The 19,516-nt window shown below is 44.3% G+C and overlaps 1 protein-coding gene across 1 annotated transcript in view; it reads right to left on the bottom strand.

Annotated features, from left to right (window-relative positions):
- Nucleotides 1-19,516, bottom strand: part of LOC126298370 (dual specificity protein phosphatase 10-like) — a 201,533-nt gene that overhangs the window by 114,954 nt on the left and 67,063 nt on the right. The window contains exon 3 of the mRNA XM_049989671.1: nucleotides 6,429-6,739. Coding sequence (XP_049845628.1) covers nucleotides 6,429-6,739 — 311 coding nt within the window. The remainder of the gene's footprint in view (nucleotides 1-6,428; nucleotides 6,740-19,516) is intronic.

Here is a 19,516-nt window from a genome sequence, read left to right as displayed (position 1 = left end):
GCACGAAGGAAGAGAAAGAAATATCTAGATTACGATTTAAGCTAGGTGGCATTTAGCTTCCAGAATGAGATTTTCACTCTGAAACGGAGTGTGCGCTGATATGAAACTTCCTGGCAGATTAAAACTGTGTGCCGGACCGACATTCGAACTCGGGACCTCTGGCTTTCGCCGGCAAGTGCTCTACCAACTGAGCTGCCCAAGCACGACTCACGCCACGTCCTCACAGCTTTACTTCTGCCAGTACCTCGTCTCCTATCTTCCAAACTTTACAGAAGCTCTCCTGCGAACCTTGCAGAACCAGGAAGTTTCATATCAGCGCTCAGTTGGTAGGTCACTTGCCAGCGAGAGGCAAAGGTCCCGAGTTCGAGTCTCGGCCCGGCACACAGTTTTAATCTACCAGGAAGTTTCTTAGTTGGCATTTGACAGAGGGAGCTGTACTGCCATCGTCCGCCCCACTGTGTCGTCGCAAAGCCAGTCAGCTGTGAGAGAATGGCGTAATGTTTAGTTTCGCCTGCCTTACCATGTACGATGAAGATACCTGATATAAGGCGTATGTAACACTATACACATGTGTCATGAATTTCTGAATTTTTACTCGTTTTTTATAGGAGGCAGAGGTTAAAAGTTTCATTTTTTAAGAGTTAAAAATCACTAAAATATCGTAATAAAACGAACTTACGCATATCAAACGCAATACGATATGCATCTTTGGAAAGATCCGTTGCACAACGAGTTACTTAACTAATCAACGAAAAAAATGGGTTTTCATTGACATAAATAATTTTCCAGATACAATGTAATACGTTTGAATTTGTATCCCAGATGGAAAAAATTCGTCCAGAAGAAAAGTCATGCTTCTGGCTCTAATGAAAGTCAAGAACAGATATTTTTACTGTCTTAGAGAAAATTTTGACCTAATTACGACACGTAAATTTAAGTGCTTTTATGTTATTTTTGTAAGGAATAGAGATTTTTAAAGATATTTCCTATGATCATCGCTGCCTGCAGACAATGCTTATAACGGCATATTCAGTAGACAGGTGTCGTAAACGTGTTTTCAGTTTTTTTAAAGTCACACGAGAGTTATTAATATTTATTATTTAAATGCTAAAACATATAAAACACACCCACACGTAAGTACTGACACGAACCAACAACCTCCGGTTGTTTTACAACGTCAGATATGGACGACTTCATAACGAACCGTTAATGTTCTTATGTTTGACGCCTCTTAGTCGGATTATTTGCGAATTTATTTACGAGAACAAGCGACGGAATTGTTTCCAGACTTCGAGTTTCCAATATATCCAATATATGCACTAGGGTCACGTCAGCAGCATTGTACTGTGCATCTGATGGATTGGAGCAGACATGAAATCAGCATGCAAAACTGTTTCCAGGCTTTGTGTTTCCACACTCATCGAGCCACTTCCATCATATAGTGGAGTAACGAGAGTTGTGATATTCTCTGTGTTACCCTGCACAAGTTGAGTGCAGGTGACAAAAAGCGCCTCGTTGTACGAATCTCCTCTGATCATGAAATGAATATAGAGACAATTTTTGAAAATCCACGATTTAGTGAAATGAAGCTAATGCTTTAAGATGAAACAAGCAAAAGGAAAGTGAATGATATAAACTGTATCAGAATTCAACACAAATAACTGCAATTATCGGCGCTTGCAACCTCAGAGTCCTCAACTGTCACAATTTACAAATACGCTGAGAAATGTCTTATGTATAATTTAAAACAGAATTTATGTGAAGAATCAGATAGAAATCATTTATAAACTCAATGCGAACCTGGACACTAGATTACTTTCTGTTTGTAAGAAGGATGATTGGAGTTTAACGTTTTGTCTACATCGATATCAGAATTTCCATAACACCAAGGCACACCTATAGTGTCAGGAAGTCTTTTTCTGAAAGTATTTGTATGGAGTGTAGCCATGTATGGAAGTGAAACATGGACGATAAATACTTTGGACAAGAAGTGAACAGAGGCTTTCGAAATGTGGTGCTACAGAAGAATGTTGAAGATTAGATGGGTAGATCACATACCTAATGAGGAAGTATTGAATAGGATTGGGGAGAAGAGAAGTCTGTGGCACAACTTGACCAGAAGAAGGGATCGGTTGGTAGGACATGTTCTGAGGCATCAAGGGATCACCAATTTAGTATTGGAGGGCAGCGTGGAGGGTAAAAATCGTAGAGGGAGACCAAGAGATGAATACACCAAGCAGATTCAGAAGGATGTAGGTTGCAGTAGGTACTGGGAGATGAAAAAGCTTGCACAGGATAGGGTAGCATGGAGAGCTGCATCAAACCAGTCTTAGGACTGAAGACCACAACAACAACATGGTCATTATGGTACAGATGATTGAAAATATATGTTTATGAATATACGACTAAAGCTAGCTGGGCGCCTATCTGAATCCGTAATACGAATCTACTGCTACTACTACACTGAATTTGTCATTCGGCTTACTGTTTGAATCTATGTAGACCTCTACCATTTGCAGCACGCCAACCACACATGCTTAAGAACTATTATAACCCACTTTCCTGTACAAACACCCTACTAATTGACTGCGCTGAAAGGCTTAAATCGTGCTACAATGGTTTGAGGAATACTCACGTCGATGTATTGGCCATGAAATTCGTCTGATCGGAGTGTATTTAAGATGCTCTTGGCTGTCAGCTCTACACCTTCATTTTACGGAATGCATGTGTAAACATGTGACGCTTGATATTTCCGGAAATCTAGAGGAATCCACCGTAGCGTGTTGCATTTGTCGACAAAACAAAACAGAACAAATTGCAATACGAATAAGAAAAGACATCTGTATGGCGCGAAAATTGGCAATTGACCCTAAATAATGAAATGCGTGACGTCATTGACGTACGTGCTAAAAGGAATCCGTTAAACTTCGGTTCCACGATAAATCGGTCAAATCTAAAAACCGTATATTCAACTAAATACCCAGTAATTACAATTAGGGACAACTTAAATTGGAAAGAGAACATATAAAATGTTGTGCGGAAGGCGAACCAAAGACCATGTTTTATTGGCAGAACACATGGAAGATGCAACAGATCTACTAAAGTGACTGCCTACATTACACCTGTCCGTACTCCCGTACTCTTTTGGAGTACAGTTGCGCGGTGTGGATCTTTATCAGATAGGGTTAACGGAGTACTTCGAGAAAGTTCAAAGGAGAGCAGCTCGTTTTGTACAAACGCGAAATAGGGGATATAGTGTCACTGACATGATACAGGATTTTGGATGGACACTATTAAAACAAAGGCGTTTTTCGTTGCGGCGGAACCTTCTCACTAAACTTCAATCACCAACTTTTTTCTCCAAATGCGAAAATATTTTGTTGACGCCGATCTACATACAGAGAGAGGATCATCGTAATAAAATAAGGGAAATCAGAGTTCGCACAGAAAGGCATAAGCGTTTTTCTGCGCTTTGTTGGAGAATGGAATAATAGAGAATTATCGTGAAGGTGGTTCGATGAACCCATGCACTTAAGTGTGATTTGTAGAGTATCAGTGTAGATGTAGGATCTTGAACTGTCATGTGAAATGCAGTCTCAACGTAGTGCCTGACACTCACCGTCGTGAGCGTTCGCATATTCGTCTGCAAAAACCTTCTAGCACATACAGGTTGTTGAACGAAGCACAGCTTTATTCGTCTGAAATGATTTTGGAATCTTATGCAAACATCAGGTGTCCACACCGTACTTATAGATTCATACCCTACAGACCAATGCCCACTAACACAGCTCTGCTCTTGCGAGGGCTTTCGGTGAAACACCTGTGTTCCTCATCCTCATGATGATATTCAAATCCACAGTTCACAGGTTCGCATGATGTTGAATCTCAGAACACAGTGCCATTAGAAATCGGCTGGAAACGTTAGATGTCTTATGCACAACACAAAGCATTTATAATATATGATTGGAATTGCTTAAAAATTATGATACTAGCCTGAATACTATATCAGTTTCCGTTTATAAACGGATGATTACAGTTTAATGTACTGCTCAACGTCTGAGAGTATCGTATTATTCCAAGTTAAGAGCTTTCACGCTGCTTCTGCAAAACATAATGCGATTGAGGGATGCAGTACCGATAAACATGTGAAACTGCGTCATCATATCAGTCCGTTATGATTATAATCATGAAAACTCTTCGCAGTTACAGTGGATCATTTGCACAATAACACAAAATGTCTGACCGGTAGCAAAGCAAGTCTGAAAACTTATACAGAAAAAGCAATGTCCCGACTGACTGACTCATCCTTGACTCATCATGAAATTCACAGAGGGTGTTCATTTTATATTGTAGGCATCGTTTTCGATATTCCATCCCTGAGGGGGTGGAGTATCTGGGTAATTGTCTTGCAGCTCTCAAATCCAAGGAAAACGATCGTGACGGTACTTCTAGTTCTTAACGCGAGAACTAGAACATCTTCGATTTTTACTCGCGCTGAAAGCTGCAGTATCTACTGTTGTAGTAGCGATAATAGTATGTGTGCGAGTCGTTTTGGCACGGCATGTGGCTGCAATTGACGTACGGACCGAGCACATGCCACATAAAAGTTTAGAACTGACAATACCCCACGTGCAGATTTCACCACTTACAAGCAAACCCTTGCGCGTGGTGATACCAAAGGCCAAGTCCTGCGGGATTAAGAGCATGTCTGTAGACTTCTCTCAACTGCTGTGCTCGCGTCGAGGCGTTGCGCAGGTCCACGCCACTCGCTCTCCCAGTTAAAACCGTATGTACGAGAGTGGATTAGTCGTGTCGGCGTTGTGGTAGCCCTCGATGATATTTATGAGCAAATTTATGGTACTAAAACCTGCTTTCATTTAAAATGGATCGTGAGCTACCAAGAGCGAGTTATTCTATAGCAGATATTTTTGTTGTTGTGGATTATGGAAGCAGCACATGGCGCATAAACCTGGCCGGTTGCTTTGCAACTATATCCGACGTCGGATGAGACGGTGTGTCGAATTCCTGTCGCTGAGGCTGTATCTACACTACTGGCCATTAAAATTGCTACACCAAGAAGAAATGCAGATGATAAACGGGTATTTATTGGACAAATGTATTATACTAGAACTGACATGTGATAACGTTTTCACGAAATTTGGGTGCATAGATCCTGAGAATTTAGTACCCAGAACAAACACCTCTGGCCGTAATAACGGCTTTGATACGCCTAGGCACTGAGTCAAACAGAGCTTGGATGGCGTGTACAGCTACAGCTGCCCGTACAGCTTCAACACGATACTAAAGTATATCAAGAGTAGTGACTGGCGTATTGTGACGAGTCAGTTGTTCGGCCTCCATTGATCAGACGTTTTCAACTGGTGAGAGATCTGGAGAATGTGCTGGCCAGGGCAGCAGTGGAACGTTTTCTGTATCCAGAGAGACCCGTACAAGACCTGCAACATGCGGTCGTGTATTATCCTGCTGAAATTGTGGGGTTTCGGAGGGATCGAATGAAGGGTACAGCCACGGGTCGTAACACATCTGAAATGTAACGTCCACTGTTTAAACTGCCGTCAGTGCGAACAAGAGGTGACCGAGACGTGCAACTAATGGCACCCCATACCATCACGCCGGATGATACGCCAGTATGACGATGACGAATACACGCTTCCAATGTGCGTTCACTGCGACCATCATGATGATGTAAACAGAACCTGGATTCATCCGAAAAAGTGACGTTTTTCCATTCGTGCACCTAGGTTCGTCGTCGAGTACACAATCGCAGGCGCTCCTGTCTGTAATGCAGCGTCAAGGGTAAACGCAGCCATGGTCTCCGAGCTGAAGTCCATGCTGCTGCAAACGTCGCCAAATTGTTCGTGCAGATGGTTGTTCTCTTGCAAAGTTCCCTATCTGTTGACTCAGGGATCGAGACGAGTCTGCACGATCCGTTACAGCCATGCGGATAAGATGCCTGTCATCTCGACTGCTAGTGATACGAGGCCATTGGGATCCAGCACTGCGTTCCGTATTACCCTTCCGAACCCACCGATTCCAGATTCTGCTAACAGTAATTTGATCTCGACCAACGCGAGCAGCAATGTCGCGATACGATAAGCCGCAATCGCGATAGGCTTCAATCCGACCTTTATCAAAGTCGGAAACGTGATGGTACGCATTTCTCCTCCTTACACGAGGCATCACAACATTTCACCAGGCAACGCCGGTGAACTGCTGTTCGTGTATGAGAAATAGGTTAGAAACGTTCCTCGTGTCAGCACGTTGTAGGTGTCGCCACGGGCGCCAAACTTGTGTGAATGCTGTGAAAAGCTTGCTGTCGGTTAAATTTCGCGTCTGTAGCACGTCATCTTCGTGGTGTAGCAGTTTTAGTGGCCAGTAGTGTGTATGGGTGCGCAGTTGCGACTCACCGACGAGGTAGACGGGCTGCCAGCCGTCGGCTAGCAGGCTGGTGACGACGAGGTGCAACGCGCTGGCGGCCGAGATGCGGCCCGCGCCGGCCTCTGCGTCGGGGCAGTCGTCCGACACGACCACCACCTCTCCCGGCGGCCGGCGCAGCGCCTGCCGGCCCTCGGCGCTGCCCGCCAGCTCCGCCAGCGACACCTTGCCGTGCTGCAGCCGCCGCCGGTTGAACCGGTCAGAGCAGTTCACGTTGACGGCGCCGCGCACGTGGCTCACGTTGAACGAGAAGAACGGCCGCAGGTCCAGCACCACTAGCGGCCTGCAACAGGCAACCCGGAACACTGTCACCACTGCCCGACGCCCGGTGACCAGACGGAGGCATTTTGGCAACAGATCGGAGAATGCACTGACATAAGAGACTGAAAAAAACACAGATTATTACTGCCTGGCCGCTGAAACACGAGCCTGTCCGGAACGGCGATGCTAGTGGGCGGTTTGCGTGCTGCCGTCGTGACTGTCTCCACAAAGTCAACGTCTCATTACGAGTCTTACCAGGTCAATAACGAAACGTCCCCTTAGGAAAATTTACGAGTGACTGTGCTGACAAACGTCTTACATTATTTGATTTTCAAACAGCTGAGCAGAACTGAACGTACTCAGACATTTCGCTCTTTACCTATTCTGATCATCACTAAACTGACACACAATTTTTTAGCGCACCGCAATCTGACTTTCAATAATCCCTACAAAAGAATGGCCCTGACTAACATTAACCTATACGTTTCACAAACCAAATACCTCACAAAAATCTTCGTTACTCGAACTACTGCAATACAGCGAGCGCCACTACTGCCAGCTAAATAAAAGATTCTAACTACTGAAGACACTAACTACTGATAGGCATAGTTAGCAAATGAAAGATTTTGATAGAAACAAACAATGTATTTACCTTAATAGTGTTCAAAAGTCTTATATATATATATATATATATATATATATATATATATATATATATAGTTCATGAAATCCAGTCTAACAAATTTACTGTCTCTCCTGGACATACATCCAGATCATCCGCTCTCAAAACTCCTCCATTTCTCTCCCCACATCCCCTGCTGGCGGCTCACCTCCAACTGCGCAACGCTAAGCGCTGTTAACAGCCAACTGCCAAACACTACAATAGCGAATTCCAACAATGCAAACCAGCCACAGACTCCACACAGCACAGTCAGTGATTTTCATATAGAGCGCTACGTGGCGTTATCAACATAAAAACCGAAAACAGCCTACTTACAATAACGCAGGACAGGTGACATTACCGGCAGATCCGACAGCAGAGCATCTCGTGGGCGTAACTATTTCGGATCACATCATACAACGCTCATTCTCGATTGGGGGGTCCCTACGTGTTGCCACGTTGACCCAGCAGCATCGTCAATTACGATTGCAGTCCGGCACGGGATCATCGAAATTGGACCACATATAAATGGAAAAGTGTAGCCCGGCCCGATAAATCGTGTTCCTTGTGGTGGTTCAAAAATGGTTCAAATGGCTCTCCGCACTATGGGACACTATGAGGTCATCAGTCCCCTATAACTTAACATTACTTAAACGTAACTAATCTAAGGACAACACACACATCGATGTCCGAGGCAGGATTTGAACCTGCGACCGTAGCGGTCGCGCGGTCCCAGACTGAAGCGCCTAGAACCGCTCGGCCACACCGGCCAGCCTTGTGGTGGTGGCGGTAAGTTCCTATGCTGAAGTCATCGGTCCCTAGGCTTACATACTACTTAATCTAACCTAACCTAACTTACGCTAAGGACAACACACAAACAGCCATGCCCGAGGGAGGACTCGAACCTCCGACGGGGGAAGCCGCGTGAACCGTGGCAAGACGCCCTAGACCGTGCGGCCATGTTTCTTGTAGTACCAGGTCAGTGACGGTGTCCGGATTCACTGTCATCGAGACGGTCAGCTGCTCGAAACATACACCGAGCCACGGTCACAGGCTGGCATGGCACAATGTGGACATCCACCTGGGCTTCCGTGGGATCTATCGTAGTAATCAAAAACAGCGCGACAGCTGTGGAGTACGTGGACATTACAGCCGAATGCAAAACCGTCTCTCGTGGAGCTTACCGCGAAACTGGCTTCCTTTAAGGCGCAGCTGCAGATATTGCAATATTATTGAGCCGTGGTAAAAATTTGCTGTTTTGAAGAGCGCGGCGCGACGCGTAGTGTGAAGCAGTCGCCCTCCGTTTCTGGCGGTGGCGCGGCTGTGGCAATCGTAACTTTGGTGTCTCCCTCTGGTGGAAAGCGGAAAGGTAGCCTGTTCACGTGCATTTAAGGGGCGCTATGAGCTCGCTAAGGGCTGAGTCGGGGCGAGTCTAGTCAGTTAGACAGCCGGGTCAGTGTGAGGCAGTCAGTGTCTGTCGTCTGGAGTGCTACTATGTGTTAGGCCGCCAGTCTGCTCGAGTTGCTCGGGCAACGGTCATTGGCGGTTGGATAGATCGGTTGGTCGGTCGCGCACTGAGACACAAGATGACTTGTCCGCCTTGAGCGTCGGCGCATGTGAGGTCGCCACCTGAGTCCAGTGGGCCGCGCTGTATAGCGAGGGATAGTGGCTTCGCGTGACGGGAGACGGGAGATCGGCGCGCCTTCCTGCGTCCGTTTAAGCGGCTGGCAGCAGACGGTTTGGGAGAGCGTTTTGGGGGTGCTGCGCCAGGTCTTCGCCAGAAATCGCAGTTATTGTAAGTTAAGTGATTCGTGATATGTTGTTTCAGGTACTTGTTAAATTGTACTTGTTTTCTTGGCCAGTCTCTCGTCCCCAGCGTGCTCGTTTGTCTCTCGTCCGCATTTGTTAGGTAGTTAGTGCCTATCTGTCGGTCTGCCGTACTTTAATAGTTGCCTCTGTCATGTTTGTCGGGTTCGGTGTTAATGACTTTATTGCTTAAGGTGTATAGGCCGAATTCCTGAAATATGTTTTATCTTGTCTATCATCTTGCGAGGTGGTATATGTGTAATGCAGAGCAAGTTGGTACATTTTATGTAAAACTGCATTTCATGGATTTTTTTAAATGGTCATTTTGGTATATCAAGTTGCCACCTTTCCACCGTAAGAGTTCTTTTAAAAACAGGTTGCACTTTCGGTGGCAAATAATTTTTAATGTGAGTGTTTTGTACCATTTCCATCCCTCTTACGGGGTGCATAGTTTATGTGTTTGTGTGCGTTGTTAAAATTTTTAGTTTAAAGTAATCTGGTGCGTTGCAGAGTTGCACCAGTGTAGTCTTTCAGAGGTTGTCGTGACTACGGCCGTGTTAAAAGGGAGCGACAAGTTTCTCAGCCCGAAAGCTCATACTATAAGTAAATAAAAGAGTTATTTCTGCCTCTGAATAAATTGTAACTTGATATTTATAGTGTGTTTTCTGATTATAATTTTAAATCTGTTAAAAAAGGCTTTTCGGAATAAAATTTCCATTTATTGAAAATAAATTTTAATTTGTTTCTTCAGTTACCATTGGCAATTACTTCCACGCTCACATAGTGTGATTACATGTGTTAATGTTCTTGATGAATCGCTAGTAAATAAAGTAAATTCTTAAGAAAAGGTTTTGAAAGTAAATTCACGGTTCAAGTATGTTTTATAGGCACGGAAAAAACACATCTAGAGGATGAATTTGTCCAGTAGTTGCAGGTGGTATGAATTGCAATGCCACAAACTTTTCAGGAGGGATAGTTTGCTCTAAAGGAGTATGGTTTTTATACGGATACCAGAAATCAAGTAAATGCGAGTTATTTTGACCAGCTATTGGCCAAAAGCAACACACATTCTATAGTTGTAGTTCTCTTAGGCCCATTTTCTCACTCTTGCTTGCTGTGACGTAAATATTATTCACAGCCTTTGCAAGATCACGCACACCTGCACGAATCGTAGGGGGGAGAGCACCTCTAACTTCTCGCAGAACAATAAATAACATTCCAGCCAATTTACCACCTAGATTAGCAGTAGGCATAAATGTATACGAAAGCGTTAAGGCACTGATGTTAATCGATATTGGTACAACTCTCTTGGTACCTGTAATTTCCAGGGTTCCCTTTCATTTTCATTTTCTCTTCAAATCCCGATTGGTCGGAGTTGAAAACAAATTCGTTACTGAAGAATGGGATGAGTTTGTTTATCTCATCTGCAAATTTTGGGCCCAATTCCGCAGTTTACTGTACATCGTCAAGTGAACGCTTCGTTTCGTTATCTTACTTCTTCCACTTCTCTAGCAGTGAAGTAATGCAGCCACCCACTCCTTCCCCTGAAATCACTGTAACCTATGTCGCTCGCAGTTTGATGTGCTTAACGTAGTAGGTCACTGTGATGGATATCCTGTAAACTGTAGCGAGCATCCCTGAAACGTGCAAACAACAGTTTTGTAACAAAAGCGCCATGTCCTCCCTTGAATGTACGTAGTTGTTCTTCTGCACTACATGGTCATATTGTTGCAGACATATTCTAAATCTGTTCATAATTGATTTTTTTACTATTCTGCGTAGGATATTCCATTTATGTAATTATGTTTAGTACTCGCTCCTTGGATAACGATTGTCCTTTGCTATTTTTCACTGGATACGAAATTTGTGACCCTCTGTCCGATAAGAATGGTAAACTACGAGGGTTGCCCAGAAAGTAATGCACCACATTTTTTTTCTTCAACAAGTCTTTATTGAACACAATGGCAATTACACACACGAGAGAATGGTGTTTCACCTACGCGCCATATTTTTCCACGTAATCTCCATCCTGTTCTACGGCCTTCCTCCAGCACGAAACAAGAGCGTGTATGTCTGTACCAATCCTTGTCCTGGTGAAGGAGCCAGTGTTTCACTGTGTGAATCACCTCCTCATCGTCCTCAAACTGTCCTCCACGAATGGCATTCTGTAATGGCCCATACAAGTGGAAGTCCGAGGGGGCTAGGTCACGAGTGTCAGTTGCGATAGCCGTAGATGGTCTCCCCGATCGCTGCAAATCGTGGAACTCCGCCGAACCGCCTTCTGATGACATCACCCGCCGTGCCTAGCGACTAACTGTACTTCTGTCGACAGCAGATGCTCCATAGACTTTGCACAAGCGTTTGTGAATATTCCCCACAGTTTCTTTCTCTGCAGTGAGAAACTCAACGACGGCACGTTGCGTGTAACGTACATCACCTACAGACGCCGTTTTGAAACTGTCCTGCAACTACGCTATCTGTCGAAAGTGACGGAACCTTGGCGCGCTCACTTAGGGGACTTCAAGTAATACATACGTAACGTTTCGCATTCGTAGCATTGTTTACGGCTGAGAAAAAAAATGCGGTGCATTACTTTCCGGGCATATGGCTCGATATTCGTTTTAATATCATTTTCACTCGTTAAGCACCTACTATTAGCCGGCCGGTGTGGCCGTGTGGTTCTACGCGCGTCAGTCTGGAACCGCGTAACCGCTACGGTCGCAGGTTCGAATCCTGCCTCGGGCATGGATGTGTGTGATGTCCTTAGGTGAGTTAGGTTTAAGTCGTTCTAAGTTCTAGGGGACTAATGACCTCAGGTGTTACGTCCCATAGTGATCAGAGCCATTTGAACCTTTTTTGCACCTACGATTATTACTGTACTCCTGATGTAGATAGATAGTACAGTCGAGCGTATAATACACCACACATTTCACTGACCATCTAGCAGAAACGTTAATATTTCTTTTTCCACATCATTCTCACGGTGCTAAATTCCTTCGGTTCCTTTCTGACGCTATTTCAAATTCGGCAGTTGTTCTTGTACACATAATGCAATATTTGCTTTGCTTAACGTTGTCATCACTCTGCTGTGTATTAAAACGGCTAGCACTATGGCACTGCTGTGAGCTACTCGTCGACTAAGTAGTTCAGCTACACTCTGTAGCCTGATGCTGTGCTCATCACTGGATACCTCCAGTCCAGCCCACTGTTGTCATCAGCAGCCAAAATTGTGGTTGCATGGTAGACAATACGTGGGGCGTCGAGTGCCGTCCACATCACTGGCCTTTTGCCAGTTTAAACAAAGTTATGTCTCCTGAACTATACGTCATACAATCACATAATTTTGCAGTTACATTCGCCGGCCGAAATGGCCGAGCGGTTCTAGACGCTACAGTCTAGTTAAGGTTAGTTAGGTTTAAGTGTTTCTAAGTTCTAGGGGACTGATGACCACAGCAGTTGAGTCCCATAGTGCTCAGAGCCACTTGAACCACTTGTAGTATAAAAAAAAAAAAAAAATTGGTTCAAATGGCTCTGAGCGCTATGGGACGCAACTGCTGTGGCCATTAGTCCCCTAGAACTACTTAAACCTAACTAACCTAAGGACATCATACACATCCATGCCCGAGGCAGGATTCGAACCTGCGACCGTGGCAGTCGCACGATTCCGGACTGCGCGCCTGGAACCGCGAGACCACCGCGGCCAGCACTTGTAGTTACATTCAGCGGCTTATGCGGACACTGTCTGCGAAATGTGTTAATAATGGTATCAGTAGCAGAGAAGTAATGAACGTCATGCATGATGCAGCAGTTCTTCACGCATCTTAGTGTTTATATCATTTCTTCTGAACTATGTGTCGTACAAAATGGTTCAAATGGCTCTGAGCACTATAGGGCTTAACATCTGTGGTCATTAGTCCCCTAGAACTTAGAACTACTTACACCTAACTAACCTAAGGACATCACACACATCCACGCCCGAGGCAGGATTCGAACCTGCGACCATAGCAGTCGCGCGGTATGTGTCGTACAATTATATAATTTTGTAGGTACATTCAGTGGCATATGTGAATGTCGTCTGCAAAACGTGCCTTGAATACATTTAGTAGCGAAGAAGTAATAAATTAAAGCGTCATGCCCGATTGGCAGTTTTACTGTATGAACAGCGAAAATGTAGTAAGGAATATACTTTTTTCCTTTCATTATTTTGTGGGGGCTTGTCAGTGAGAAAAAAGGTTTCGAAAATGTTTGAAATTACGTGTAAAGTTTGTTGCAAGTCTACTACGTGAAATGTTGTGTACATTGTCTGGCAATTCCCGCGCGGGAGCTACACTCGTTTCTCAGTCCCTCTGCCGCCCCTTTAATAAGTACATGGTTCTCACCATTACAGCGACGATTTACAGTCAGTAAGTGGTATGTGTACCAAGTCCTGTGGAAATCGGTCCACTAGTTTAAATGGAAATGTGGAACACACTCTCTCTCTCTCTCTCTCTCTCTCTGGGCAAGGAAACACTTAAAGTTTTTTTAATTAAACAAACGTTATCAACATTCTGGCAAAGGCCTTGTCGCAGTGGATACACCGCTTCTTGTGAGATCACCGAAGATAAGCACTGTCGGGCGTGGCCAGCACTTGGATGGGTGACCGTCCGGGCCGCCATGCACTGTTGCCATTTTTCGGCGTGCACTCAGCCTCGTGATGCCAATTGAGGAGCTACTCAACCGAATATTAGCGGCTCCGGTCGAAGAAACCATCATAACGACCGGAAGAGCGGTGTGCTGACCAAACGCCCATCCTATCCGTATCCTCATCTGAGGATGACACGGCAGTCGGATGGTCCTGATGGGCCACTTGGGGTATGAAGACGGAGTGCTATTAACATTCTACTTCTTTATTTTTTATCTCTATATACCTGCTGTCCTTTGTCGCTAGGGGGCTTCAATTGTAGTGTGCAACATTGCGTTGAGTAATGTAACTATGTCGGTGCGTAACGAACAGTGCACTGTAATCGAGTTTCGAATTTAAAGAGGTCGTCCACACAGGGAATATCCTCCCTTCCAGCATGATAATGCCAGACCAGACGCGAGCGTTGCGACATCTGCAACAATGCGACGCCTTGGACTCACTGTCACTGCGACGGTATCAACAAACCCGTCTTTCGTTAGGAGAAATATGTTCGTTGCCAGGGCGACGATGTTGAGAAATAAATACGCAAATATGAAGAATAAATATGTAGACGGTCTGTTTTATTTAAAAAATTTCAAGAGTTTTCAGATAAGAAATTAGGAGGCAATACTTCCCAGTACGCTCTCAGACGTACGTACATCCATTTTTGTAACATGTATGCATTCCGATTGCCAATACAACGAGATATCTACTACAGCAGCTGATGTTTTCTATTTTCGATCAAAAACAAACGCTGCAGCACAGCAATCGGTAGTAACATGCGTTACTGATAATTTTCCACATTATTTAGAGATATGCGTGGGCTATTTGGTTGTTAAGGTCCCATCGGTCGCGAAATGGAAACCACAGTAAAAAATCCGATGAAGCTTTGCACAGATGTGTTGGCCACTGTCTCTAACACGCCCATCCACCCTGTCGCGTCGAACTTTTCAGTTCTAAGCACTCAGTGAGCTCGTAAACGAAAATAGTGCCTCCCGCCAAGCACGACTGCCTGCTGAGATATTTCTCTTGGATTCAGGCAGCACACATTTAGTAACTGTCATGCATTTCCTTCCTCATGACAATTCACGGCCGCGCACAGCACGGGCAGTGCAGACGCTCCCTCAGATCACATGGACCGCTGGCTATGAAGACAGAATTTTAGCACTGACAACGAGCTGCAGACCAGCGTACAGAATTGCTGGAAAGCGCTGGTGGCTGCCTTCTATGACGAAGGTACTCGAAAGTTGATACAACGCTACGACAAATGTCTACGTCGGGTCGGCAACTATGAAGAGAAGTAGCTAGGAGATGTACTAACTGTTGCACAAAAAAAAAAAAGAATTTCACAGTGGTTTCCATTTCACCACTGATCGGACCTTAATAAGCGTATAGCTCTTTTATACTGAAGGCTCCGAAACCACAGGTAATGGCACAGTGGGTTGTGCTTTCATTTGTCAACGCACAGGTTACAAGGAACTGATTTCAAATGGTTCAAATGGCTCTGAGCACTATGGGACTCAACTGCTGTGGTCATTAGTCCCCTAGAACTTAGAACTACTTAAACCTAACTAACCTAAGGACATCACACACATCCATGCCCGAGGCAGGATTCGAACCTGCGACCGTAGCAGTCGCACGGTTCCGGACTGCGCGCCTAGAACCGCGAGACCACCGCGGCCGGCGAACTGATTTCACTTTCCATTGAGGTTCTAATTTTTCTGCTATCCTTGCAGATCTATTTACATACAGAACCTGAAAGTAAACGGTATTTGGATTATAAAGGATTTCACAAGCTTGCTGCAATACAGGCGGATCCCACTCCACAGGAAGAAGACTATTTTACAGAATAAGAACTTATTGTCCTTTATTTTCAAATTAATTCGAAACAGTTTTATCTGAGGGTTTTCATTTATTACTATCAAATTCGGAGTTTTGTTGACTTCGTTAGAGAGAGTTCAACATGACACACTGGACATGTTTATCAATAACAATGAGCATTTGTCGGAAAAACGGAGCTCTCCTGTGATGGAACCATATACCTTTCATAAACATTTCATATATCGTATCGTAAATAGTATTGGTACTGAAGAGTCATCGAGGGAGATGCTTTCAAATGTGAATGTGAACTTGATTTGTTATCCGCCAGCCTTGAATCATTAGCCTCATGACGTTTACGTTTTGTAAACGTTGAATGGGTAGATGATTGAATCATCACGAGGAAATCTCCCATGATACCCAGCGTCTCCGATAGCGCGCTCCTTCCAACTGGGGGCCCCATTCACAAGAGAGCGCACCCGCCTTAGGTGATTGTTCACGCCTCCCGAACACCTGACAGAGGGACCAATCGGAAATTTGGGAAGGTTACAGCTCAGGCGATCACCCCTCCCTGGGCCTAGCCTTACCAGGGGGTACGTGCGAACCCTACCTGTCGACCAGGGGCTGGGAAATACGCGTTACCCAGTCACCTGTTACGCGTCAGGCGAGTGGGCCGGTCTTCAGGAGCGCACTGGGAGGAAGAAGCAGAAAAAAAAGAGGGTCCTCAAACGCCGAAGCGGAGGAACGAGAGGAGAAAGGGAAATAAGGAAATGAAACGGGAGCGGAAAACAAAGGTGAGACTGTTCGTACGCCAGTGACAGAATGCAGAACATTCCCAACAATACCCCAGACGTGTTTTCCAAGGGAGGGAAAAAGAATAACAAGAGGATAGATATGCGGCACGGAAGGGGAAAAAAATGCTGCAAATGCTGGGCACCCGTGGTAGCCAAGCACGAACCCTCCAAAGAGTGGCGAGCACCCCATCTCGAGATTTTGACGATCTAACGCGCCAGCAATGTCATGCTGTTAGCAAAGGCATTCCCTCGTCTGCTGCCATAGCCTATTAATGCCAAATTTCGCAGCACTGTCCTTATGGATAACTTCATCCTACGTTCCACATTTATATCTGCGGTTTTTTCACGCAACATTGCTTGTCTGTTAGCACTGACAACTCTACGCAAAGTCCGCTGCTCTCTGTCGCTAAGTGAAGGCTCTCAACCACTGGGTGGTTCGTAGTGAGAGGTAATGTCTGAAATGTTATATCGTCGGCACACTCTTGACACTGTGGATCACGGGATACTGAATTTCCTAATGATTTCCGAAATGGAATGCCCCTTACGCCTACAAAAACTACTATTTCGCATTCAAAGTAAGTTAATTCCCATCGTGCGGCCCTAACCACGTCGGAAAGCTTTTCACCTGAATCACCAGAGTACAAATCAGAGCTCCACCAATTTACTGCCCTTACCTTGTGAACACGTACTACCGCCATCCATACACATGCATATCGCTGTCCTACAACTTCTGTCACCTCATTGTACAATAACCAGATTTTGGTATTTACAATCATATGTATGGTTACATAAATATTCACACACAGCCGAGCGGTCTAGGGCGCTGCAGTCCTGGACTGTGCGGCTGTTCCTAGCGGAGGTTCGAGTCCTCCCTCGGGAATTGGTGTGTGTGTTTGTCCTTAGGGTAATTTAGGTTAGGTAGCGTGTAAGCTTAAGGACTGATGACCTTAGCAGTTAAGTCCCATAAGATTTCACACATATTTGAACATTCACACACATAAATATGGGAGGAATATAGTTACACAGGGTGAGCGTTCCGCATCCTGATGGGCAGCACTTGGGAATGTAGTCAGTTAATTGTACTTCGGCCTTGTCCTGGCATTCTAATTACCATGAGCTATAGATTAGCAGCAAAGGGAGCTATGCATGTAATAGGACATGAAATGAGTTTAGAGTATGCGATCAGGGGCTTTCCCTGCGAACAACTGTTCCGCCCAATCAGGTGGTGCTGATTCCATTATTACCACCTGATGATGACGGAACGATTGTTCGCCGAAATATCGTTGGACTTTGACGATTCCATTCGGCAGTACATCCGAGAACCTTCGAAGAGAGCTTGTAGGATGTTCCATAGAGCTGGTATGACCGTCAAAAATCTCTCAAATACGAAATTAGAATTGTGGCAACGGACACACACACACACACACACACACACACACACACACACACACACACACACACAGTTTTTAAATTACATCTTTGTTATGCAAATCATGTTCAGTGTGAAAATATAAAATCTACACTTTGTCAATGATGTTTTTTAGACAATACGGATGATATCGTAACTAAAATAAATTCCGCCCGAACAGGTCATGAAGGCCCAACGGTACCGACCGGCCACCTTGCCATCCCCAGCCCTCAAGTGTCACTGGATGCGGATATGGAGGGGCACGTGGTCAGCAGTTTACGTGACCGCTATTTCTCAATCAAGTAGCTCATCAGTTTGCCTCACAAGGGCTGAGTGCTTGCCAACAGCGCTCGGCAGACCGGATGGTCACCCATCCAAGTGCTAGCCCAGCCCGACAGAGCTTAACTTCAGTGATCTGACGCGAACAGGGAAGATAACAAAGTTGGCTATTATGCGAGATGTGCATGGTAGCCTAACACATCCATGTTGTAGGCCATATTTTATAGAACTAAAGTGTGGCTCAAAACAATGCATATTTGCTACAGTATTACAAAGCACCGTTTTGTTTGCAGCATTTACAAGAAGCCACATTCCTCATGTCAGATACATAATATTTTTACTAAAAATATGACGAACAATATTAAAGGACTTGTTATGTGGAAGCGTTTTATGTAGTGTGTGATCGTATTTATTACTCACTAATAATTTCTCGGTGTGTAAGGCGTATGTCATTATTGTCTCAGAACATACAAAAATATTCTTTACCATGTACAATGTTTATTATTATCATCTGAAACAAGGTTTCGTAAATAGAAAACTGAACATATATCTGTACTGTTAAACTATTTTTGTCTCTCTAATTTTTTTCTCATATTCACTTCATGTGTATGAACTTTGAGATGACATACACGTTTTCAACTCACTAAACATGATGATGAAGCAAGAATTACCCTATGTGATAATTTATAGTTTTTGCTGGTATTGTTACTGATATGTACTCGAAGAGAGATAAGGTTATTTCTGCTACTATACAGAGATTGTTAAAAGTAATTGAATTTCAATATTTTAAATACAAATGTACAAGCTACATTTTCAGTATCAAGAAAAACATTTCACAAAGGCGAAAGTGTATACAGAATGACATCACAAACAAAGTCGAACAGCCATAATGGCAGATTGAGTCTTGACAACTATTAGCTGTTATCTGACTCACTGCACACCACTCCAATGCTCTGGTCAGTGAGGAAACTCAAGTTCCATGAGTTGTAAAATTAGGATGTAACAACTGATAAGAAATGAACAGGATAGCACAATGACCTGTAGGCGGTGATGTATCTCCATTAGAGCAATGCAATACTTATGTCTGAAAAATGTGAGTTGTTTTTAAACAATATAAAATATTATGAGTCACCACAATATTTGTTTAGTCAGTTTTGCATTTTGGTGCTAGACATTACATCATCATGTCAAATTTTAAATGGGTAACTATCCTCAGCAATTAATGCGCTGCTCTGGGAATGACAAAGGTTTTGTTACTGTTTATGATACCTGTTTATGTTGCTATGTGAGTGTACTGAGTCTATGTAAACTCCACATGAACAGTTTTTATTATAACTTTGCTAAAACTCTTTGTAAGTACTAAATTACTTCAC

This window comes from Schistocerca gregaria, chromosome X (assembly GCF_023897955.1).
Source record: "Schistocerca gregaria isolate iqSchGreg1 chromosome X, iqSchGreg1.2, whole genome shotgun sequence".
NCBI lineage: Eukaryota > Metazoa > Arthropoda > Insecta > Orthoptera > Acrididae > Schistocerca > Schistocerca gregaria.
Note: the sequence above shows the minus strand (reverse complement) of the source record. Positions and strands in the feature narration are given on the sequence as shown.